Source organism: Monodelphis domestica, chromosome 4 (assembly GCF_027887165.1).
Source record: "Monodelphis domestica isolate mMonDom1 chromosome 4, mMonDom1.pri, whole genome shotgun sequence".
NCBI lineage: Eukaryota > Metazoa > Chordata > Mammalia > Didelphimorphia > Didelphidae > Monodelphis > Monodelphis domestica.
In genome coordinates, this window is record NC_077230.1 from 327522150 (window position 1) to 327547094 (window position 24945).

The 24945-nt window shown below is 33.7% G+C and overlaps 1 protein-coding gene across 2 annotated transcripts in view; it reads right to left on the reverse strand.

Annotated features, from left to right (window-relative positions):
- The window catches only part of TMEM135 (transmembrane protein 135), a 377165-nt gene that overhangs the window by 128742 nt on the left and 223478 nt on the right, over nucleotides 1-24945 (reverse strand). For both annotated transcript variants that reach the window (XM_001376587.5, XM_056794888.1), the window contains exon 6: nucleotides 4322-4368. In XM_001376587.5, coding sequence (XP_001376624.1) covers nucleotides 4322-4368 — 47 coding nt within the window. The remainder of the gene's footprint in view (nucleotides 1-4321; nucleotides 4369-24945) is intronic.

Sequence of the window (24945 nt, forward strand, 5' to 3'; positions counted from 1 at the left end):
TTCTCCTTCTACATCTGTTTTCACACTAGATTCCTGTTTCCTGAACCCCTGTAGTGATCTACTATCTTTTATTATAATTTATCATATTAGTTGTATCTATCTACTTCCTTTCCTACTAGTAATACTCTATTAGATAATATTAGATAATAAATTTTTATGTTTCAAAAGATTGTGAGATCATTTTTCCTCTATATCCACAACTTCTATCACACTGACCAGCAGAGAGACTCTGGGAGATAGTTGAGACCAAAGGTTACTTTATTCCTGACCTGTTCTTCTATAATTGAAAATGCAGGGGCAGTAAGAGTATATTTGGTAATGGAGACATATTCATTAAGAGGAGATAGACTATAAAATTTCAGAGAGCACTGAACAGCTGCAATGATGTTCAGTCACTAGTGACTGACATAAAATACCAATGATTCCTTTACCATCCTTCTGAGTTTAAGAACCCACATCTTGAAACTTTATATATTATCTTTTTTGTTTTAGCCTATTTCTTTAGTAGAACAAACAGCACAAACTTCATGAAATCCTTCTTTCAAAAGGCAAATTAACTGAAAATGGAATCAAATATTTTCTGGGTTTGCCAGACCAAAGCAACTAATATAAAAAAAAAGTTCAAAAGGTAAAAATACCAAATGTAGTGAATGAACTGATTAATGTCTTAGCTACAAATATATTTATTTATATTGCTTAGGTAAAAACAAATCACCTTAAGTGTGAGCTCTAATAAATGATGATTTCTTGTCAGATCTATGAAGGCACTATTAGAAATGGTGCTGTAAGTACCATGCCTAGGAGTCTGGGATGGTAGCCATGTGTAAGTGACAGGTTCTCCTGAAGGTAAACTGCTTTCCTACATTTAACAGCTGATGATATTGAGCTTCCCCTCATTACTTACATTAGTAAACTTTCTTATCAACATTTAAAAATATAATCCCCACCTGAACCATCAATTGTCTCTTCCCTTCCACCTCTCTAGCTAAATAAATTTGTCAATGGTGAAGTCTTTCTACGCTTTAATATTCTGCCACCTACTCTTTTTAGATAATTAAAATTAATACAATTCAGCAGCTGTCAATGTTTTTCCTTAAAATACAGCACTTAGAACCAACTCCAGTATTCGAGACATGATCTGATGAGAGTAGTTAGTGTATACTATAATGTCACACCACACCTCCCTCATTTTTAGTAATTGCTTCTCCCATCTATCCTAAAACTATGTTAATTCCCTGTCTTTTCTCAATCCACAATCTCTTAATACCCAAAACCCACCCCACAAAACTGAGAAGAATATAAGATAAGTATTTGTCTCCTAAGCCCCTAGCAAAGGCACTGGTATATAGAAACATTAATAAATGCTTGTTGATTGATTGATTGATGAGTGGCTGGTAATTAGTTAATGTTGCATGTTTGCCTCTCCCTTCTTACCTATATTATCTATAAATCCTTATTAAGATTAATTCTTCTATCTAAGCCTTATTTCCTTTTGACTCATCTAATATTTTGCTCTAGCAGTGAACCCTTTTCTCTCAGGTGTCTTCAATTGCTTCTTCACAGTCCTCTTCTCACAGATCTATAGATATATTCACTTTGCTGCAATCCTAATTAAACTTTCATTGTTTTTTCCAACCTATCTAGCTATTAAGTCTTCTGATTCCCATTTACTGTCAAACACTTTTTAAAAAGTGAAATATTTCCAAAGTCTACATTTCATACCCATTTTTCATTTACATTTTACAGATTTTCTCCAAAACTGTCTGTAATCTGACTTTCTTAGCCACCAATGAGCTTAAATTACTCTCTTAAAAATCTTCAGTGCCCAATGCAAAAGCCAATGGCTTCTTCAATTTTCATCACCATTGTTCTTTCTCATCATAAGACATAGCTAAGGGAGCAGCTGGGTATCTCAGTGGATTGAGTCAGGCCTAGAGATGGGAAGTCCTACATTCAAATCTGGCATCAAACACTTCCCAGCTGTATGACCCTAGGCAAGTCACTTAACCCCCATTGCCTAGCCCTTACCACTCTTCTGCCTTGGAACCAATACACAGAACTGGTTACAAGACAGAAGGTAGGGATTTAGAAAAAAAAGACATAGCTAAATACCCAACTTCCTTTTTCTGTATAATCATTTCTCTTTGGGCTTTTGAGACATTATTTGTCTCAAATCTCCCCTATTTGCACTTTCTCTAAATTCTCATCTTCTTCAACAAAGTTTAATCATGATCCTTCTTCTCTTCTCCCAAATTTTTCTCACTTTCTTACTTCTCATTCTGTCTTTTTCTGTCTCTTTTTCTTTCTCTCTCCTCTCTTTATCTTTGCTGTCTGTCTCTCTCTCAGATGTGTGAGCACATGCACATGTGCACACACACACACCACACACACACCCCTAATGTATTAACAATTTCTATTCATTCTACCACCACAGTATATTTCATATCCAGTCCATTCTCTAGACCTTTCCCAAGGTATGAAGTCTTCATTACACTGATGTGTACTCTTCCAATAACTAAGAAGTCTTCCTGCCTTTACTTCCTCCACCTTTCCAAATCTACTTTTCAAAGTGTTGTAGACTAATCTTCCTTTATACACTGGTCTTAAAATTCTTCTCACAATGCTTCCATACTTTTCAATTTTCTATTGAATAGAGTACAAAATCTATAACCTAGCACCCAAAGTATTTCACAATCTAGTGCTATTATACTGTGTCTCCATTCCAGTCACAATTAATATTTTTCTTGCATTTGTATCTAATTCTACATTTCAGTCAAACTAGGATATTTATTTATCATCATATAGTTTCTAACTCTGTGACTTTGTTCATGCTGATTCCTTATGTCTGGAATGACTTCCTTCTGTTGTGACTCTGCCTATTAAATTCTTCTCTATCTTTTTTTAAAAGTACAATTAATATGCCACCTCCAACATAAAGCAATTCATGACTGCACTTCTCTGCTGTTCTGCTTGTTGCATCTTTCTAATGTCAGTTGGGAATCACTCCCCATCTCAGACCTCACGTATTACTTTTTCTGCACTTCTTTTAGTAACTTAGCATGTATTATTTCACATTAGTTATTTATGTATAACATATCCCTGCAATAAAGTAGATTATTAGTTACAAGAAGGAAGAGACTATGTCTTATCTACACTACATAGTTACCCCCACATACTTAGTATAACATATAATTATATAGAAACCAAACAAATGCTTATTGAACTATTTATAAGGGCAATGTGTAACATCTGAAAATAGGTCTGATGGTTTCATGGAGAAATTTTCATTTCTAAGGCTTGAAGGGTATTCAGTCAGATATTTAATATTTTAAGAACAGCATCTATGATTATAATCTTTGAGAAAGGAAAACAAATTCCTGAGACATTCAACTGATACCCACTCTTTCGACCCCAAACCTAATGTAGTAAATATTTCTGTATTTGTTGTGACAGTTCTTTATTCTCACACATTGTTTCAAGTCTTCAAAGGGTTTTATGTAGATCACTAAAGAGATGGAAATCACCCTTCATTAATTAAACGTTGCATTTACTTAGGAATAGGGATTCACTTTCTTTTGCCAGGTAACAAGAAAAAAAACACAACATGCCATATACATATTAAAGAGGCATAAAAGAACAGAAAATTATTTGGAGAAACTAATTATTTTGTTGTTTTGTTTTCTTCTCAAAGATATATATATATATATATATATATATATAATACAGAAAGAGGAGGGAATAAATTAATAGGGAGAGAGAAAAAGTAAACTTTGCATACTATTCATCTAAAACATGCTAAAAGGACCTTTGGAGTAAGGTGACATATCTATACCCTCATGAACATTTTTAAAAACTAGGATCCTAGACTTTATAACTAGAATGGATTTTAGAGATCATCAAAAGTCACTTCACCTTTTCAAAGATGGAAATTAATTTACTTTCCCCATGTCACATAAGAATAAATTACAGAGCCCAGAGTCAAACACATGAGTTCTAGCTTCAAATATAATAATATGCTTGCCATTCTACAATGATACCTTTCCTACACTGCTAACTGGCATGCTTGGAGCACAAAAGCTTTTCATATTTAAAGCAAAATCAATACAAAGTATCTTCTAAACAAGAGATAATTAATTATAAATACATACAGAACATTAAATTACATAAAGTTCTTAAGCTTTTCAAGGTAATCATTGTCTCATCTGTGTAAAGTGTCTTTGTTCTACAAAGCAATGTAAAGTAACAAAATGAGCTAAAATATGTTGGCATTTTAAAGTATTATAAATAGCAATGTTTATTATTAAAAAAAAAACATACCTACCTGAAAAAGAACATGTACATGGCAGCTGTGATGCAGAACAAAAGAACCTATAACCAGAAGAAAATAAATTGTTTGCAAATAAGGTTCAAACATGATCATTTTAACATCTCAAAAACAAATCTACCATGTTATACTCTGAATAAAATTGTATTTGAATGTACAAAGCAATCCTTCAGGAAAATACTACATATCAAAGGCACAATATAAGTTACTTTCTAATAATGTTTACAGTTTTATTTGTTATAAATAGTTTTATTTATTTTACTATCTACATAGTTATTAGAAATAGCCAAAATGAGGCATAATTTTTGGATCATTAAAATAAAAGTCAATTCCTTCCTTATTTGTCTGTAGAAGAATGCGTTAAGAGCAAAGACTAAACATCAGGTACATTCAATTAACTCTTTAGTTATATAAAACATAAAACATTATGGATTCTATTAAGTATTAAATAAGAAAGAGTAAATTTTATGGAAAAGAAGTTACAATTCTTGCAAATAAATTTAAAGCATACTAAAGAACAGTTACATCAATAGGAAAATTTTATACAAATTACACATGGAATCATCATAGGCTTGATAAAGATGGTGTTATGATAACTTTGAAAATGCAGGAATACAGAAGACAGTTTGTACAAGTTTAAATGAGTTGAGTGAGCTCTATTCAAATAAATTACTCTATGTCCAAAATGGCCAAAAAGGAATCAAGAGCTACCTATTCTGATCAAAGGTTGGTATGTGTGTGTATATATATGCCAAATTCTGTTTTCTTCCCATTTCCCACCAGCTACCCAGTTTTTGAGCTTCCATGGTACTCTCAATTATGCCTTCCTTCCCCAAAAGATTCATCATTAGGAAATATTCATTATAGTCTAAGATGAAATCTGTCTTGTACTCACATATTACAAGTACCCTCTACCCCTGTGATTAGACTCTATGACTGAAGGTAGAGTCATGGGTGCCAGGGCCTCTATTTGAAGAAGGGGATCATCATACTTTGTCTACCTATTTCCCATCAGCTACACTGCTTTGGGATTTCTCTAGTATTGTTGGCCCCACATCAGGTACCTTTTCTCCTCCCCCTCTTTATAATTTCCTTTTGTGTGCCGTCTTCATCCATTTGATTATAAACTCTTTGAGGGGAAGGGTTATCTTTGTTTTAAAGTTCATTTTAACTGCATAAATTATCGTTAGATTAGTTACTCCCAGAAAGTTTCCATTAGGATTCTCTGTGTACTCATTCTTTATAATTTGTCTACATATCTGGCCTTAAAGGATAAATTTATTTTTATTCTATTTTTTTATTTTAAGTACTTCATAAAGTTCAGTATGCATTTCTTTATATAAATCCATACATATATACACATATATTATACTAGCAATATACAACATAATGGCAGATCCTTAACAATGCAGGCAGATCATCTGCTCTCTGATTTAGATGATGAGATACAGAGGAGCCAAATGACTCTCCCACTGTTGCCAAATCAGTAAGAGAAGTTTGATCTTTTCAGATGCCAAGTCCAACTCTCCATTACTGTCATGTTGCCTTATTGTTAAAATACCACAAATCATCCCCTCATTGCTGGACAGGTTGCTTCCAATTTTTAATATATATTACATTGTATATATAATACTATGAAAATCTTTTAACAATAGGCATACAATGTACCTATCATACAATAGACACACAGACATAAAACAGTGCTAAATGCTGCAGGAGCATCTAGAAGGATGAAAGCTAAAAAAGGCCTTTTGATTTGGCAAATAAAATGTAACTATCTCAAGAAAATGTTTTATTACACTAGAAGGATCAAAATTTAGAAGATAGATATGGGTGAGGAAGTGGAAGCTATCAATACATAGTTCTACTCTTGGTTTAAGAGTAAATGAAAGACATAAGGCAATAAGGAAGGGAAGGAAACAAGCAGAAAGAAATACATTTATAAAATACCTATTATGTGTCAGGCACTGTGCAAAATGATCCACAAATTTCCCATTTGATTTTCACAACAGTTGTTTGGGATAAGTGCTATTTCACAGTCGAGGAAAACAAAGCAGTCAAGAGAGCAAATGACTTACCCAGGCTAACAGAACTAATAAGTGTCTTCAGGCTAGATTTAAACTCAGATCTCGGCTTCAAGCTCATTACTTTATCCATTGCACAGTCATACACTGTGCCATTTAGCTATTCTTTCTTTCCTTGACTTTTGCCGAGACAGCAGAGCCAAGTAAAAGTTTTTATTTGCAGATAGGAGCTAAGTATTTTTAAGGAAGACAGTTATTTATATACTTTAAACATGTATTTTTTTCTATTATCTGTTCAAACATAAAATATAGAGAAAATAGGGAGCAAATTAAAAATAATTAGGTAAAGTTAGGTTTGATAATTCACTACGGGCCAACTAGTGATGTCCATAAGGTTGAAAAGTACCCAAAATTTGAAGGAAATGATGAATTTATAAAACATTGTTTCTTGCAATAGTGTTTGTATAACTCTCAGGAAATACAGTGCCACTGCTGTCATCACCATAGCATGTAAGAATTACATAAAAAAATTTTACTCAGTCCATTAACAAAGACTTGGAGTCATACCATATGAATACCTTTTAACTTCTTATCACAATCACACACATTCAAGAGCCTTAGACTCATGTGAATCTGGAATACTATTGACTCTGGACCAATACTTGTCAAAGGTTATAATTACAGTGTTGTTTTGTTTTTTTGCCCCCAAAACAATTAAAACACAGATCTCAAACCCTTTTTAAGTTACCAAAAAAAAAAAAAAAGACCATGTGACTGAAGCTGTTGGCAATATTTAAATAATTTAGAGTTAAAGGGGACCTTAGAGATCACTATGCATAACATTTTCATTATAAGAAAAAAGAGGCCCAAGAAAATTTAAGTGATTTGCCCAAGGTCACAATAGGTAGTAAGTGGAAGTGATCGTATTAGAGCTAGATCCTCTGACTAAATCCAGAACTCTTCCCATTATGCCATGCTGTGTCTATAATTACAAAGGAAACCAATAATGCTGAAATGCAGTTATAAAAATATTAAACAACAAATTCATGAATCCAAAGTAAAGAACTTCTGCTCTAAGGGATGTATAAGGGCCTTCTTAGTTCTAAGTCCTACCATCCCAAGTTCTTCCAATTAAGCAGAAAAGTAGAAAACTATTTTAGTAAAGGAAGAGGGATTGATGAATTAGGGAAAGGACATAGCAACTTTATGAGGTATGCCTTGGAAGAAAGAAGGATGAGATTAGACTAGGCTAAGAAATCTATGAGTTGGGTAGTAGACCCAGAAGAGAGTAATGGAAAGAGTCTAGGAATTAGGAGAGTGAATTCTAGCAATGCAGATTTATAACTGTCCAGAAATTTTGAAGTCTAAAAGAATTGCCTATGCCCCCATCTGTTAATACCAAAGCTTGATCTCTATCTAGTATCCCATGCTTGCACAGACTATTCATATGTTGTTTAAGATTAAACATTTTAAACGGAAATTTAATTTCAGTTGTCATTATTTAGGTTTGGCTAGGTCACTACAGACTACATACTATAGTAGCTTATGATATTTGAGAGAAAGGAAGTAACTTTATTCAATACATGGCTATCCAAACAGGTTAAGCTCTTGATTTTAAAAAATGGGGGGGGGGAGGGGGGAATGCTGATGATATGAAGTTTTAGTACTTCCATATTACTTTAATACAGAAGATAATTGTTGGCCTTTTCTTAAAACATTAAATGATTCTGCAAATTCCTATGCACCACATGTGCCAGGTAGTAGGAATACAAAGACAAAAATAAAATCATGTTGCCCACAAGAAGCTAAACATTATATGTGTTGGCTCATATGTACATACAGGATATATATCAAATAAATGCATAGTGATGTTTTGGAGGGAGGGGATATTTATAATTGGGGAGATCAGGACAGGTCTCCTAAGAGAAGGGACACTTGAATTAAGCTTTGAAAGAGAGCTAAGTTCCAGCGTTTCAGGTGTAGGAGATGGGTTGTGTACAAGGAGCAGAAGGAGGGAAGTTTAGTTGAACCATAGTTTGTGCAATATATCTGGAAAGACAAGCAGGGGAAGTCTGTAAAAGGCTCTAAATATGGGGATATCCTAAAGGCAACATGAAGCCACTTAAGTTTCTTAAACAGAGGAATGACATGGTCAAATCTATGCATTAGGAATACCAAATTGGAATTTATGTGGAAGATAAAATGGTGAGGGGTGAGACTAAAGGCAAAAACAACAATCAGGAGACTCTTAAAATAGGTCAACAGAAAGCTGTTGAGTATTTTAACTAGGGTGATTAAGGTGTAAGTAGAGATAAGGGGATATGAAAAATGCTTAAAAGGTAGAATCTATAAGACTTGATAATTGATTGGATGGGGGTGAGGGAAAAAGACAAGTGTCTTATCAACCCAGGTGACCAGAAGAATGGTACTATCTTCAAAAGAAAAAGGGAATGTCAGAAAAAGTCATAGGTTTAAGCAGATAATAAGTTCTGTCAAGAATGTTGAATAGGATATGCCAAATATCTAGGTTCAGTTCTAGATTCATAACTGGTGAAACAAGAGATGATAAAGGTTGAATATTCAGATTTGAGAATAATAAGAAAGATAAAGATTGAGTCCACATCAGAAAAGAGATGAAAAGGCTCAATGAAACTTAAATTGTATGTTACAAGTCATATTATACACTGGAAACCTTATTAGGTATGTATTTATTTGTTTCAAACTACTTATAATTTGACCAATGGCAATTCTCAAGCTAATTAAAGGACATATAGTTACTTCATTATTAAAAATTAAATATAATCCAAACCTAGTCAATATAAAGTCAGTTTTTTTTCAGATTCTTACATTTCATGTTAGAAAAACTTTGTTAGAATTTATAATTTTTAATCTCACTATATCTAAAAGAATAATAACCAAAAAGGAAAAAAAGCAAATTTTATAGCCATTATTTCAAAAATAACAAAATTGTATTTTTTAAAATGTTCATGAAAATTATATGAAGAAAATAAGACAATTAAACTGAATGAAATGTGCTTCCAAAGAAGTGCTAAACATCTTCTCCTTATACTATTCACCTTTCTTGATTTATACCAAGAGGTCATGGTCATCACAAGCAGAGCTTGGCAATATATTAACCTTGAAGTTTTTTTCCAGTTGTAGAAACAGTAATGCCAGGTAAATAACTAATAGGAATATGTATTCAAGATCCTGTCCTTTTATTAAAAGTAGTTAGGCTATCACACAACCATCTTAAATTAAATTACTGAAAGATAAATACCATTGACAGATACTAAGGATATATAAATGGTTAGTAATTAATAGATCTAACATAGAACTGAAATTCTTCAAACAATACTACTATTTTCAATGCCTTAAAATGACTTCTCAAGGAAAGGAAACTAGATAAAAAAGATAGATGGAAAATCTAGTATTAATTAAAAAAGCAAGGCAAAAATCACAATAAAGGCAAGTAAAACACAAAGCAGGCAAGAGTTGAACTTTATTGAAATTAAAGCTTAGTAAAGGAAGTTAATTTAATAGTTGCAGTAATATTCAGGTGCATTTTTTCTTTTGTCCCTCTTCCTTTGCCATCTCTTTTGTTTGTTTTGGACAAGTTATTTAAATAAATATTAAAAAAAAACAGAAAGGAGGAAGTGAGAGTATAAAGTGAAAAGAAGAAGGGTCAAGAAAAGTCAAGGAAAGAAATCATTGCTTGGAGTAGGAATGCTGAAAGAAGGTATGGAAAGTGACTAAAAACAAAAAGGGTCTGGAAAAGCTGAAGAAAGATAAAAGATCTGAAGAGCTTTTATTATTGTTAAATTTGGGTCCAATCCTTAGTGCTTATTTGAGGAGGGTATAATCTCTATAGCACTCTCCACTTTATCCTTTAATCTTTCATACAACCTAGAAAAGTCCTAACCAATGGATCAGTTCAAAAGCAACCCAAGAAATTCCCACTAATGATTCAGAGCTTGAACTAGTTTTTGTTGATTTAAAGGGCCAGGCTACAAATACAAACCCAAATCTAGGGTAATGGGAAAATTAAATAGCTTTGAAAAGATCCAAAGAATTTTAGTCAAATTAGGAAAAGCATATCTAAATTTAAAAAAATTTAAAGTATCAAAAAAGATAGCTAAACAAACATAAATCCCTACAGATCCTATACACATATGACCTTCTTTACTCACTATCAAAAAATGAAAGTGTTTACTATGTTCCAATTGGAAATGTGCTTACCCAACTGGTGTGGGGTCTCAATCATTTATTTAATGCAACAAAATGCAATTCAGCAAAAACCTGCATGTCATTTAGCAGCTGGGGAGTGGTAAGGAAAACTACATAAAATTCAGAGCACAGTGAAGCTGAAAAAATATTGTGTTTTCAGCAGGGCAAAGAAGCTAAATGGTCTAGATGAAGCATTCCAGTTATAATCAGATAAGTGATGGGGAACCTTATCCTCACCCGTGCAGTGGTATTCACATTAACCTAGAGCAGGAATGAGAAGTAGGCCTAAGGCATTACTACTTAACCTAGATGCCTCTTTAAAGATGTTATCTAATGTAATTTCAACAGTCAAAAGTAATGCTAACACAATCGCAGCAAAGATCTACTGAATAGTTTTATATTTTAAGAAACTTTCATATTGTTTCTTATTATACTTGACTAGTAAAACAGCCTTAACTATTTCAGGCAGCCAGACTAAGCTACTGTCAGGAAGCTTAGCAGCTGCCATCCAGCTGAGTTACACATGTCTAAGAATCCATTCAGAATTACTAAAAAGCCTTGAGAAAAAGAACCTGGCAATCAGACATACTATCCATACTGAAAATATTTTCAACATTCATTTGAAAGGCAGTGTATAAGTGTGGTTCACCCATGTAAAAGGAGCATCATATGGCACTTACACATACAAAGGTGGCACTAATTCTAACAAGTGGTGTGTCTTGTGTCCATAACCAGGCCATCTGCCAGTTCTTCATGCATCTGCTCATTCCAGAATTCATTCAGAGAAAATTCTTTTCCTGATTATGTATGGTGTAACTCATATTTATCCTGGTTCTCACCCTTCCCATACAGCTGTGCATTTCCTTCTACAAATTCAACTTTCATTGCCAGCAAAAATTTCCTTAGGTAGAAAAGAATAATTCCCACAGAAAAATTTACCAGAATCATAGTTGGAAGACATTTTAGAAAGTATCTTTGTCAATTCACAAGCATGTGGATTGACTATTTTTTTTGTCTTCATAGTATAATCCCAGTCTATGAAGACAAAAAAGAGTTAGTCCTTCACCTCACAAAACTTATATGCTATTTGAGAAAATAACATTTACTAATAAAAAAATACAAATTATATATAAATAAATAAAAGGTTGACTGCAACACTAGTAGCTAAGAATTTTGTAAGAAAGCATCTTGAGGAACCCAACTAAGTATTGAAAGCTGCTAAGGAATTTTAAGAAATGAAGGTGAATTAAGAGTACATATCAGAAATGGGAGACAGATTGTGCAAAAGTAGAGGCAAAAGATGATATGCTACATAGAAAGAACAGCAAGTAAGTGAGTTTCATTTTCCCACAGAGTGCATAAAGAGGAATAAAATATAAAACTGGAAACATACACTGGAATGAAGCTGTGAAAGATTTAAAATGCCAAAGAAAGTTTGTATTTTACTAAGTTAACATGTGACCCTACAGAGATCATTACTTAATGGATGAGTGGTCTCCATTTCTATTTGAGTTTGACACCACTACCACAGAAGTTTTAAAATGGCAAGACTTGCAACTGATTGGAAATGGGAAGTTAAGAAAAAGGAAGACTTGAGAATGATTCCAAGGTTGCAAATCCTAAAATAAGTGTATTTAGAGTCTGGTGGGGATAACTTGTTTTGGTTATACTGAACTGAGTCTGAGATATCGACAGTGTCCAATAGGCAGCAATGAAGTAGTAACATTAAAGATGAAGTATATAGGTCTGGTATTAAACAACATAGAAATTATAACTGTACAAAGAGAGAAAATTTAGAACATTGTTAAAATGTGCCTCCAAAACTACAGTTGAGGGAGTCAGGACAAAGATGATGAATCAGTAAAGGAGATGAATAAAGACAAGTCAGACAGGTTTGTTTTATTCATATCTTTTAGATTTTTTTTTCAGTTAACAAGTATTTTTTCTCCTTTTGACACTTCCACCAAAACAACTCTTGTAACAAATATTTAATAAACAAAACAAATATTAAAATTAACCGAGTCAAAATTCTGCATCTTGAATTTATCATTTCACTTCTCTAAGCAGCAGATGGGTAATGTGGTTCATCATTCATAATATGGTTTGTTATTACATAGATCAGAACTTTTAGGTATTTTGAAACTGTTTTTCTATTAAAATGAAATAAAAATTGTTCTTTAGATTCTACTCATTTTACTCTTTATATGTTTCCCCACCCTTGTCATTTCTTTTTGCACAATGGTATACAAAGTTATCCCTTTTGCCATTTCTTGTTGTACAATGGTATTCTATTACATTTTTCAATTATTTCCCCCATTGGGGGAAACCCCTTAGGTTTCATTTTTTTTGCCACTACTATATAGTTGTTTGTTTTTTATGTTTCTCCTTTTTAGCTGATCATTTTGAGGTATAGGTCTAATGGAGGAATTGCTGGGTCAAAAGCTATACACAGGGTAGTGACTGTTAGGTCACAGTTCTAAGCTGTTTTCCAAAACTGTTGTACCAATTCATAGTTTTTATTTGATAATGCAATAATTTTATTTCTCCTGGCTAAATTTTACCTTATGAAAACTAATTAAGCAAAAATATTCAATAAAGTAATTGAATCTGCCAATATATAGAATATTCTGACCTAGAAGTCCCTCATCTCTCTGAGGGAAGAAGATCAGTTTTATTAACTATTTTCTAGTAGTTTCATGGTTTTTTAGTGATTTAGTGTTCAAAATCCTTTCAATGACCTTTTTATCTGTATTTCTGTCATTATGAACATTGTTCTCTTGGTACTACTTAGTTTGTACTGCAAGAGTAAAAAAATTTCATTTCTCAGAATTCCTCATTTGTCACATCTTGCTGCTCAATAAATTCGATTAAATTCATAGAAGTTTTTTTCCAACTTTTCTCAACAAAAGGAATCAAATTTATTTCTAGATCTTTGCTACTACAGAAAATGTTGCTATGATTATTCTGTTAAATACTAGATGTTGGCCTGACTTTGAATTCTTTGAGATACATGCCCATACACTAAAACCATTAAGGCAAAGAGAACTTGTAGGATTTAATCATTTTAAAAATAAAATTCCAAATTAAAATCCAGAATGGCAGACACACTTAATAGATCCATCAGCACTATATCAGTATGCCTATCATCCTCAAACTTCCTCCAACATTTTCAGTCCTTCAATCAGTAAGTCAGTCAGTCAAAAAATGGGCATTTATTAAAGTGTACTCTGTGCCAGTCACTGTGCCAAATGCTAAGGATATAAAGAAAAGCAACAATAAAAAAGTCTGTTCCCAAGAATATCAAATCTAATGGGGAGACAATATGTAAACTGTCATATATAAATAAAATGTATACAAAGTAAGTTGGAGGATATTTTGGAAAGAAGGCACTGCCATTACAGGTGACTAGAAAAGGTTTCTTATTGAAAATGGTTATTTAGCTGGAACTTGAAGAAAGTAAGGAAAGGTGGATGATGGGGGGGGGGGGGAGGGGAGAGGAGAGAAGAATTTCAGCCATGAAGGAAGTACAGGAAAAATGCCCAAAGTTGAGAAGCAGAAGAGAGTCTATAGAGATGAAGATATATAGAGACTAGAAAGATCGAAGCTGGACAAGTTATAAAGACTTAAAAAATAAGATTTTATATTTGAACCCAGAGGTAAAGGGAAGATTTGGAGTCTACTGACTCGGGGCAAATGAAGGGAGAAGTGAGATGATTGATTGGATGGCTAAATGAAAGATACATTGGAATAAGAAGAGACTTGAGGCACGGACACTGATGAAAAAGCTTTTCCAATATTTCAGTGGTGATATATGGCACTAGGATGCTAGAAATGTCTGAGGAGAGAAGAAAGGATAAAACAGAAATGGTATGAAGGCAAAAACTAAGAGGACTTTGTAACTTATTGGATATGCTAAGTGACAGACAAAGAAGAATTAAGAATGACAATTAGGTGGTCTGCTTGGATGACTAGGAAGATGGTAGTACCCTCAAAAGGAATAAGGAATTTAGAAAGAGGGGAGAAGCTAGGAGGAAAAGAAAGTTCTGTTTTGGACATGTTGAGTTTGATATGTCTTTTAGGATATCCAATTAAAGATGTTTAATAACACTCAGGTCAGGAGAGAGGTTGAGACTAAAAAATTAGATCTGAGCATCATCTACACAGAAATTATAATTAAATTAAAAAGAGTTGATAAGATATTACCAAGTCCGAAAAAAAAAAGTACTTGGGAATGTGTTTTGGGGGACAACCATAATTATTTATTTGGGCATAACCCAGACAAAGATTGAACAAAGGAGCAATGAGACAGCTAAGAAAAGAACTAAAAGAGATTGTGTCACAAAAACCTAGAAGAAAAAGGTGAAAATGCCAAAGGATACAGAGAAGGGCAAGGGAAGGGCCATTTTTTTTCATGGGAGATAAAGATGAAAAAGGAGAAAAAAGCAAAAGGCACCTGAATGATAGAAGAAGAAGAGGAGGGAAAAAAGGAGCTTTTAGAGAACAGTTTCAACTTTCCCAGTGAAGTATGAGTCAAAGTTCTCAGCTGGGAGGCTGTGTGGACAGGGGTAATTATGAAAGGCTTGAGGATAGATGAAAAGATGTAAATACTTCGGTCATGAGTGGAATAGTAAATTAATTAGGGAACTATAAAAGAATTCTTATATCCTTTAATATAAGTGATTAGACATCTGACAGTAGAATGAAAAAAATCAAACATGTTTACGGTTTCAAGTATTGATGATTAAAAGAACAGTGGAATTAAAACAGATTTGATGAACGTCAAGTTTGAGACTATCAGTGCAACATTCAAGTAATATGTCTTAAAACCTACTGGTGAACCACATATGATATATATATATAATATATATATATATATATATATATATATATATATTGCCAAAAGTAAAAGAGGATAAGGACAAGAAGAAAGGGGAAAAAAGCACTACTAGAGTTGACCATCAGACCATAAATTATATTTGAGAAAAGAGTTTTTGAAGTGTGTATGTATGGAAGTCAGGCTACAAGGAAGTAAGGAAAAAGTAGCTGGTAAAGATTATCATGTAATAGTTAAAATGGTTGACCTGTCATAAACTGTAATGATTAAAATGTGGAAGACTTAAATTGTAGTAGATAAAAGAGTGGATGAGTAAATTGTGACCGCAGAAATGTTTTTTACTACAGTGTCTTGTTTTTAAATCAAATATAAGGTGGTCGCCAGGGAAATATTCCCAATTATGAATATACCCAAGTCAACTGGGTTTTATAGAGATTTTAATTAATTGATACAATGAGGAATTAAAGAAAGAGAGAAAGAGAGAAAAAGGAAATAATGAGAAAGGGATAAGCCGGCCCAGGCCAGTCCTGGCCAACCCAGGCCTAAGCCCTAAGAGAAAAGATCAGTCAGTCCTTAATCACTCACCACAAGATCTGCCCAAGCAAGGATTCTAGTGATACCAGGCCAGCTCCATCTCAACTGACTTCACCAGCTCAATCCTGAATCTGAATCTGAATGTGAATCCAAATGTCCCTGAGAGAGTCCCAAGAGAGACCCTTCAGGGCAGCCTTTCCCAGCTGACTGTCCCGAGGGAGACCCAAGAGAGACAGAGTCCCCTCAGAGGGAGTTCCAGTCAGAGACTGTCCCAAGAGCCTGTTTCCAGAGCTCTCTCCCAACAGCCTCCTTAGAGACAGTTGTTTTTTTTTCTTTTAAGAGCCTGTCATCTCCTTATATAGGGAATTTTTCCTATGTCACCTCCCCTAAGTTCTTCCATCTACTAATCACAGTAGACGTTTTTCAAAAGACAGACCATTCTTAGTCCACACCTAAGAAGGTGAAAATTTTTTAATAATTCACACCAGGAAAGCTCTGAGTAAGTTTCTCAGCTCTTTGTTCCTTGTAAATTCACAAGTTGCTTGACCTTTATAGGTACTTATCTTAAGAACTTTTTGCCTTATTATAAGTATGGGTTTAAGTACTTTTCATTGTACAGAAGAGTTTACAACTTTATCTTCCCCTAGGGCAGACTTAAGTAGGTGAAGTAGAGTTCTCACATTCCTAATCTAAGTAGAGTTCACTGCCCAAATGGGGAATGGTCTTAATCCAATCTTATGAAGTAGGGTCTGGGAATTTTTAAGGTTCAGAATCACATGAGTAGAGAAAGTCCATTTAACATAACCACCAATATTATAGAATGCATGGAAATCTACTTTCTAAGACACACAAAAGAACTATATGAACACAATTACAAAACACTTGGTTTTTTTTTTTTGATTCAACACAAATATACATATAAATAAATGGAGAAATACTAACTGTCCAAGGGTATGTCAAACTAATAATAAAAATGACAATATTACAAAAACTTAATTTATTCAGTGCCATTCCAATCCAACTACCAAGGGATTACTTTAGAGAGTAAGAAAAAATAATTAAAATCATCTGGAGGAACAAAAGGTTAAAATGTCAAAGGAATTAATGAAGGGAGGAAAAACATGAAGAAAGGGAGATTAGCAGAACCAGATTTTAAACAAAGCTATAATCATCAAAAACAATTTGGTGCTGGGTAAAAAATAGAGAAATTGATAAGTGGAACAGAATAGGTACATAATCAATAAAAGGGAATGAGCAAAGTAGCCTGGTACTTAATAAAGCCACAAAATCCTGGCTACTGGAGTAAGAGCTCACCATTCAACAAAAATTGGTAGGGAAATTTGACAATAGTATGGCAGAAACCAGGTAGAAATCAACATCTCTGATACCATATAGAAAGACAAACTCCAAATGAGTGTATGGTTTAGACATGAAGAGTACTATTATAAAACAAATTAGATGAACATGGGAAAAATTACCTATCAGAACTACAGATAGGGAAGAGTTCATGATCAAACAAGATTTATGGGTAATAAAATGGATTATTGTTATTACACGAAGATTGATTACATAAAATTAAAAATGAATGCAAAAACTAATGCAGTTAAAAAGATACTAACGCTGGATCTTAACAAAAAGGCCAAGAAGGAATACAACTAAAAAGAGAAGCAGAAAATTGCGGAAAAGTTTGTGGCAAGTTTCTCTAATAAGGGCCTCATTTCTAAAATGTATAAAGAATGAATTCAAATTTTTTAAAATAGGAATCATTCCCCTATTGATAAATAGTCAAAGAATATGAACAGGCAGTTTTTCAGAGGAAGAAATCTAAGCCATCAACATAGACATATTTTTGACTCCTCTAATTTATTAATTAAAGAAATACAAATTAAAACTCAAAGTTAACATTTCATATCTAGTGGATTGGAAAAATTGGCAAAAAAGGGAAAATGGCAAATGCTGGAGGAGCTGTAAGAAAACAGGTGCATAATATCCTTTTAGGGAAACCATGAAACTGGTCTAGCCATCATGAAAAGCAATTTGGAACTATGCCCAAAAAGCTATTAAACTGGGTATATCCTTTCAATCAGCAAAAAATATTGTTAGATAAATTTTTACCCTTAAAGAAATCAAAGAGGAAAAGAATATATATTCATGTATATATGTATGTGTGCATGGTATGTATGTATGTGTGCATGCATGTACAAAAGCGCTTTTGTGACTATCAAATGTTTGGAAACTGAGTGGTACCTTTTAACTGGGAAATGGCTGAACAAGTTATGGAATGTGAGAATGATGTAATAATTTTGCTTTTATGAAACAATGAAGAGAATGATTTTATAGAAATGAGAAGTTTCATAACCTGATGCAAAATAAAATAAGCAATAAAATAATGTATTTATAACAACAATATTATAAAGGCAAAGGAGTAAAGAGAAGAAACATTTGTGTAAGCACCTTATTAGGTGCCAGGAATTATGCTAAGCACTTTACAAATATTATCTATTTGATCCAAGATATCTAGGAGATAGTGAATATTATGCTCTCCATTTGCAGCTGAAGAACCTGAGGCAGAGAGAGATTGGGATTTGTCCATAGCCACATGGCTAGTAAGTTTCAGAAGTCATATTTTTAACTCAGGTATTCCTGAATCAAGGCCCAGTTAACAATCTACTGTGTCATCTAACAAAAAAACTTGGAAAGATTAGGAAATCTGATAAACACATTGACCAAACACAATTCCAGAGAACTTATGATGAAATATGCTACCCATCTCCAGGTAGAAAGGCAATGTACTTAGAATGCAAACCTGAGATGTGTATGTATGGCATTTATGTATATGGGTATAACTGAACATGGCTAATGAAGGAATTTGTTTTGCTTGACTATGCATGTTTGGAACAGATTTGGCTTTTCCTCTCTTTATCAACAAGGTAAGGTGGGAGGGAGGGAATTCAGAACTGAAAATAAAATGGAATTGAGGTAAAAACAAAATAACATAAAAAAAAGAGAACACAATACATATGAGACTATTCTTAGAAAGTATAAAAAAGATTGAGTAGTTGATAGGGGATAACTGTAGGACAGTTAATGCACATATTTGCAGTTTGAAGTATTAAATAAATAGCAGTAATCATCATGCAAAAAGAAAGGACCCAATAGAAAGAAATTAAGGATTCTAAAAATATAAGGACTAATTGATGGATCATATCTTTGGAACAACTAAGAGGAAGTGGAATCTTAGGAGTAGGAGTTAGCCCTAAAAAGAAGAATGTATATTTTCTCATCTAAGGCAGAGTATAGGTAGATATCTGAAGAAACTCTGAAGTATAGAGAATGGAAATTGAAAGAACATTGAGCCTCAGTTTCCATAACTGTAAAAGAAACATATTACATCAGACAGTCTCTCTGGTCTTGTCTATGAAAGTTCAACTAAGATTAAAGCAAGAGTCTATAGCAGACTTTCTCCAGCAATGCTTCGAGGACCCAGCCAAAGAAAACAATTTTGGTTATGATTCTTCTGTGAAAAAAATACTTGAGGGTGCTATACATATACTACTTAATTTTCAGTTTATAAGGTGCTGTCTCTGTCTGAATCACAGTCAAGAAATACTGATTAATTATTGATTGAAGTACCTACTATGTGCCAGATACCATGCTAATCAATGGAGATATACAGAAAGGCCTTAGGCAGTCTCTGCCCTCAAGAAGCTCACAATGTAATGAGGAAAGATAGAAAAAATATAAAAGTTGAAAGACAGGGGAGTGGGGAATAATTCTTATTAACTACTGTATTTTTAGAAAGTGTTTTTGTCCTCATTGGTTTTTCTTTCTTACAAAGCCATTCACTTTTCAATCCTTGAAATCTGGCTGCTGATCTCACAACTATTTTGAAAATGCTTTCAAGAAGCTGAGATCTCTCTTGTACTACACCCAATTGTCTTTTCTCTAACTTCTTTGACTTTTCTACAACTTTTGAAATTGCTGACACTTTCTATAAGCCAGTCTTTCCTCCTTAGTTTCATGACATCTCTCTCTCTCTCTCTTCATTCTCCAGTGGCTCACTAAAAAAAGGTCATTTTTACTATATAGTGATTGAATGTTCCATCCACATGATGTGGATGTCTTCTTATGGTAAACAAAAATTCATTTCTGAATTGTTTGGTCCAGTTTAGATATGGTCTGTAGGAATATAGTACTACTTTTCTTATTATACAATTAACCACCTATGAATGGTGCAAAATCCTTCATCTTGGACTAATTAGAAGATTAGGGACTAATCAAATAAGATAATCATCTCAAGAACTTTTTTAATCTATAAAAATTAAGAAAAGTATAAAATCAATCAATAAAACTGATTGTCTGTTACTTCTAGTTCACAAGTTTCAGAGACTACCCTTTTATCAAAATACATGTATCCTTTTACATAGTGAAAATCAGGTTAAAATGAGCATCAAAGGGAACTCGATGAAATAAATCATGGAATAGTAACCTGAGCAGTATAATTTGAAGAAGGAAGAAACAGCCCTACCAACTTTTCCCCAAAATGGGAAAAATATGAGCTTCAAGAAGGCTTTTTTTGAATTTTTTAAACAATAGCTACTAAAACCAAAATCATTTCCCCATTTTAGTGGCTTCCCCAGTTATGAACTACCCGGAGGACTGTCACATATCATCACATCCTAGGGATACTTCTGCTTGTATCTTCCCATGTTAATAACACAATCATCATATAAAACAAATCATAATAAAGGAGGCAATAAGAGCAATCCCAAATGGATCAGTATTATTTTTCTGATACCCTTACTGATTAAAGTTCTCTCACAATTACAGTTCAATTCACTTTAATGCAATCTAACATGAAATTTACTAAAACATTTAAGTTTTTGTATTGGGTTCTTTTATCTATAAAATCCAAAAATTAAGTCTACATTCTACAAAGGGAATATAATACATATGCACAAGTACAAAGTAATTTGAGAACAAAGAAGTGACTAAAATTAGAGATCAAGTAACTTTTTGGTAGAAGGAACCTGGCTATAAGGTATCTTCCTGACCTGGAAAAAACATTCTTTCCCACATACTTGTCTACTGAAATTATTCTTTTTCAAGAGTTAACTCGGGTGCTCAGGAAGGAGATTCTTCCTCTATAAAACCTTCCACTCTTTCCACAAATTTAACTTGAGCACTCCTTTGGCCCACCCTATTATACTTTATATCAGTTATTTATATACATATTGTATCCTTTAGGGGCAAGGCCTATGTTATTTTTTTTTCATCTTTTTGTCCCTAGCACTCAGTATCATACCAATAATAAACTGAAGGGAACTACTACTGATTGAAATAGAGAAAGGTAAACTGAGGGGAAATTGTTTCTTATGATTTTCTTATGAAATGACTACTGTTCTTTGGTTTGTGACTAGAGAGCTGCTACAGGAACCTGAGGCTGCTTGGTTGTAATGGAGGTAGGAATGAGAAATGCTGAGGGATGCTGCCACACAGGGATACTGGTACACAAGGGACTGCTCTGGGAAATACTCTGAGATCTGCCTACTGATCCCTACTGATAGCTGATGGATCAGTATATCTTTCTAACCTTCTGCCCCCTTCACTCCCTCCCTTCTCCAACCCTCTCCCTTTTGCCTCCCTCACCTCCCAATCTTCTGGAAGTCTTTGGCTTCTTCTATCCCTCCTGAGTGAACTATAAAGATACTCTAGTTGTCTTCTCAATCAAGGGGTTTATTGGGATAACATGATGGGAAACTGAGGTAAGAGGAATGAGGATGTCCCCAATCTAAAGTGAGGGAGAATTGAGAGTTTGAGAAAGTAGTCCAGTCACTAGCTGTGACTCTAAGACATTAGGGAGATGGAGGACAACAGCTTTTAAATCTTCTTTCTTCTTCCTCACAAAATCAGCAAGGTCTCTCAGCTTAACCCCAGAGAGAAAACAAAGTCTCTCAGTTTCTCTTGGCCAGCTCAACTCTCTATCCAAGACATAACCAACTCAAAAGATTCTCCCCTGTTCAGCTTCAACTGCCCAGAGCCAGAGTCAAAGTCCAAAGCCTTTATGATCCTCCTCCTTCTCCTCAGTGTGTCCAGAAACCCCGCAACTGTCACTCCTGGGAACATTCCATTGGAACCTCCTCTTGATTGACGGCTAGGTCTCCAGCCTTGCATCTTGGTTTACAAGTTCTCTCTCTCCCCATGCCTCTAACATAATCCCCCCTTTTATTAGAAAAAAATGCAACTTGCATTTTTCAATAATACTTACTTTAATAACAATCTATCTCAACTCTTTGCTATCTGAAATATACTCTTACACCTCCCCCCATAACAAAATCCTAAACTCATCTTAGCTGTTCTATCTATCTAAATTACTAAGCTAAGAATGGATCACAGGAAAATGGTTTAGGTAGGGGAATTAGGTAGGGTTAGGTAGGGGAACATGAACATAATTTTCCATAATAAAGAAAATAACAACATTCAAATCATCTCAACAATTCCACTAACATTAAGAATATGCAAATATTCTAATTCCTAATGTCTATAAATTCACTAAGTAAAATTTCCTATCACTAACAAATGCTAACCTACAATCTTAATGCTATTTAACTGCTATACTTCAAAACTTCTATGTGTCTAGTTCCTTTAAGCCTTAAATAAATTCACTAGGTTATCACTATTGTTAGTAGTTAGATTGTTAATAAACTTACTCTAAAAAGTTAGCTCGTTAGTAAAAGTAATTCAGTACAGATTTACATATGTACATAGGATCTATGCAAAATTTACATGTGTACATCCTTGTAGATTTCTGTGCAAACTCATGCAGAAAATAAAAACTTTGTTTGAATTTCCCACAGAAATTTCAAGTCAGTGTGTCTTGTTGTCATGTTATTATGTACATTGTATACTTACCCAATCCATGGAATATCTTACTTTGCTATGTGCGTGCAAATATATGTGATGTTCACATGTATGATGCTTCCTTACATAACCTTCATGGCCAAGAGTTCCAAATTTCAAAGTTCCAAAGTCCTTCCATATCCATTCATGTTGCTTGTAGAAATTCTCTTCCTTTCCACTCTGGTCCTTCGTCTGGTCTGCATGCCATTCTCTATCGTCCAGACTTGATTGAAGACTCGTGTTCTTCAAATCAGGGTCTGCTGCGATAATCAGGAACCCAGGAACACACGAACAATGCATGTGTGTGATTTACACGTGTGTGCAAGTAATAGTGAAAAGTTGCTTTTGCATGGAAGGGAGTTGAAATCTTCGTGCATGTAGAATTTATCAATATTCTGTGTGTGTAAGTAAGATAACGTGATTTTCTTCATGCATGGGGGGGGTAAGTGTTATGCCTAAGAGTATAATTTTCAATTTTTTTTTTCATCAAGGAGGTCTATTATATGGTTATTGTGTGTAGTTTTTGCATGGTTATTGTATGTAGTTCTTGGAGATAGTTCTTTTTGTTTTGTTACTATTTCAGGCAGAGATTATTTTATATTTTACATTGAAGCTTTGTTTCCTTGGGGCTGCTACTCTTTCAAATGCAAGGATTTCCTTTCATATTACTGTGATATTGGCTGTATATCTTCATGGGTGCTGTCCTTTCATTATTTTAACTTGTGCAGGCTCATTCTACTGCATTCTGGTGGCAAATACATTCCTTTGTTCTCAGTAGTACATTCACCAGGCTTCTTATTGCTTTCTTCTTGGGCTATTTGTTGCTGTTCATGACTAGGATTTTTTTCTCAGATGTCATCTGTATATGTATCGTCACTGATGACAAGTGAGGTATCTGAAAATATGAAGTAATATCTTCATGGTATACCCTCTCTCCCTTCCTTCCCTTGGTATAGACTGTTTTAGGATGAAGGTTGAGAGATATGGATAACCTTTTTTTTCCCCCCAGTTCTCAACTATGTCTTGCTGTTAAAGTCATGTTATAACATGCAACTAATGTGAATCCATGCTTCTCCAGCACTCTATATGTTTGTGTTTGTCCTAGTTATGAGTTGGAAGTTTAGGAGTGTTCAAGATGTTAAATTACTGGTTCTTCTCTTGTTGGAATAACTTATTTCCTATGCTACCCCAAGACTAGACTTCATTCACATAAGGCTTTGTGTAGAATGTTACCCTATGGAACTCCAACTAATCTTGGTTTCACTATTACAGCACGAATGGTACTTGTCCTATGTTTGAAGTTAGCGAATAGAAGCGAAACTGTGTATTTATTCCCCTCCTCCATTTCTCAACATGTTTCTTGATATTATCCTTCCTATTTAGAATCTGTATCCACATGAGCCATGTAATTCAATTTATCTATAAAATCATTTTCATTGTCAACCCCTAAGCTTGCATAAATTTTCTCCAATGGTATACAGCTTGTTCTGTGCCCAAATAATTCCTCATCATTGTATTGATATGAGTTTGTTTGCACTGGTTCTAGGTACTCTATCTTTTCACTTGTGTTCCACACATCCCCTTCTTCATCTACCTTTCCATAAAGCTTATAAAACTGATGAGGCATTTGTTCTACATCATCTTCAGTCATTATTATTACACCTTCTGGTATCCCTTCAGATTCAGTGTCTGAATCTGAATCACTAAATCCATTCTCTATGTTATTTGGATTTTGCTCAATGCCCTGTGAACTCTTGTCAGATGTTGGTAACTTTGGCTTTGTGTTTTTATCTAAGTCTATAATATAGGGTAGATACTAAAAAATTTTTTTCTGAATACTTGAAGTGCATTCTAATAAATTTTAACAGAAATTCTGCTATATAAATTGAGAAAAGTAATTAGCATATAAATTATATTCTGGAATATACTATTTCTCTTAATATTAAAATTAGTTATAAATATCATAGATATATCAGGTAATATATCAGTGGGAATATTAATTTTTTAATCTTTTGATTAATGAAATAAGTACACATTCACTTTTCAATTTTATTCACAATCTCAATTAGACTCTTTTCTTATGAAGACGATAATAGTTTTGT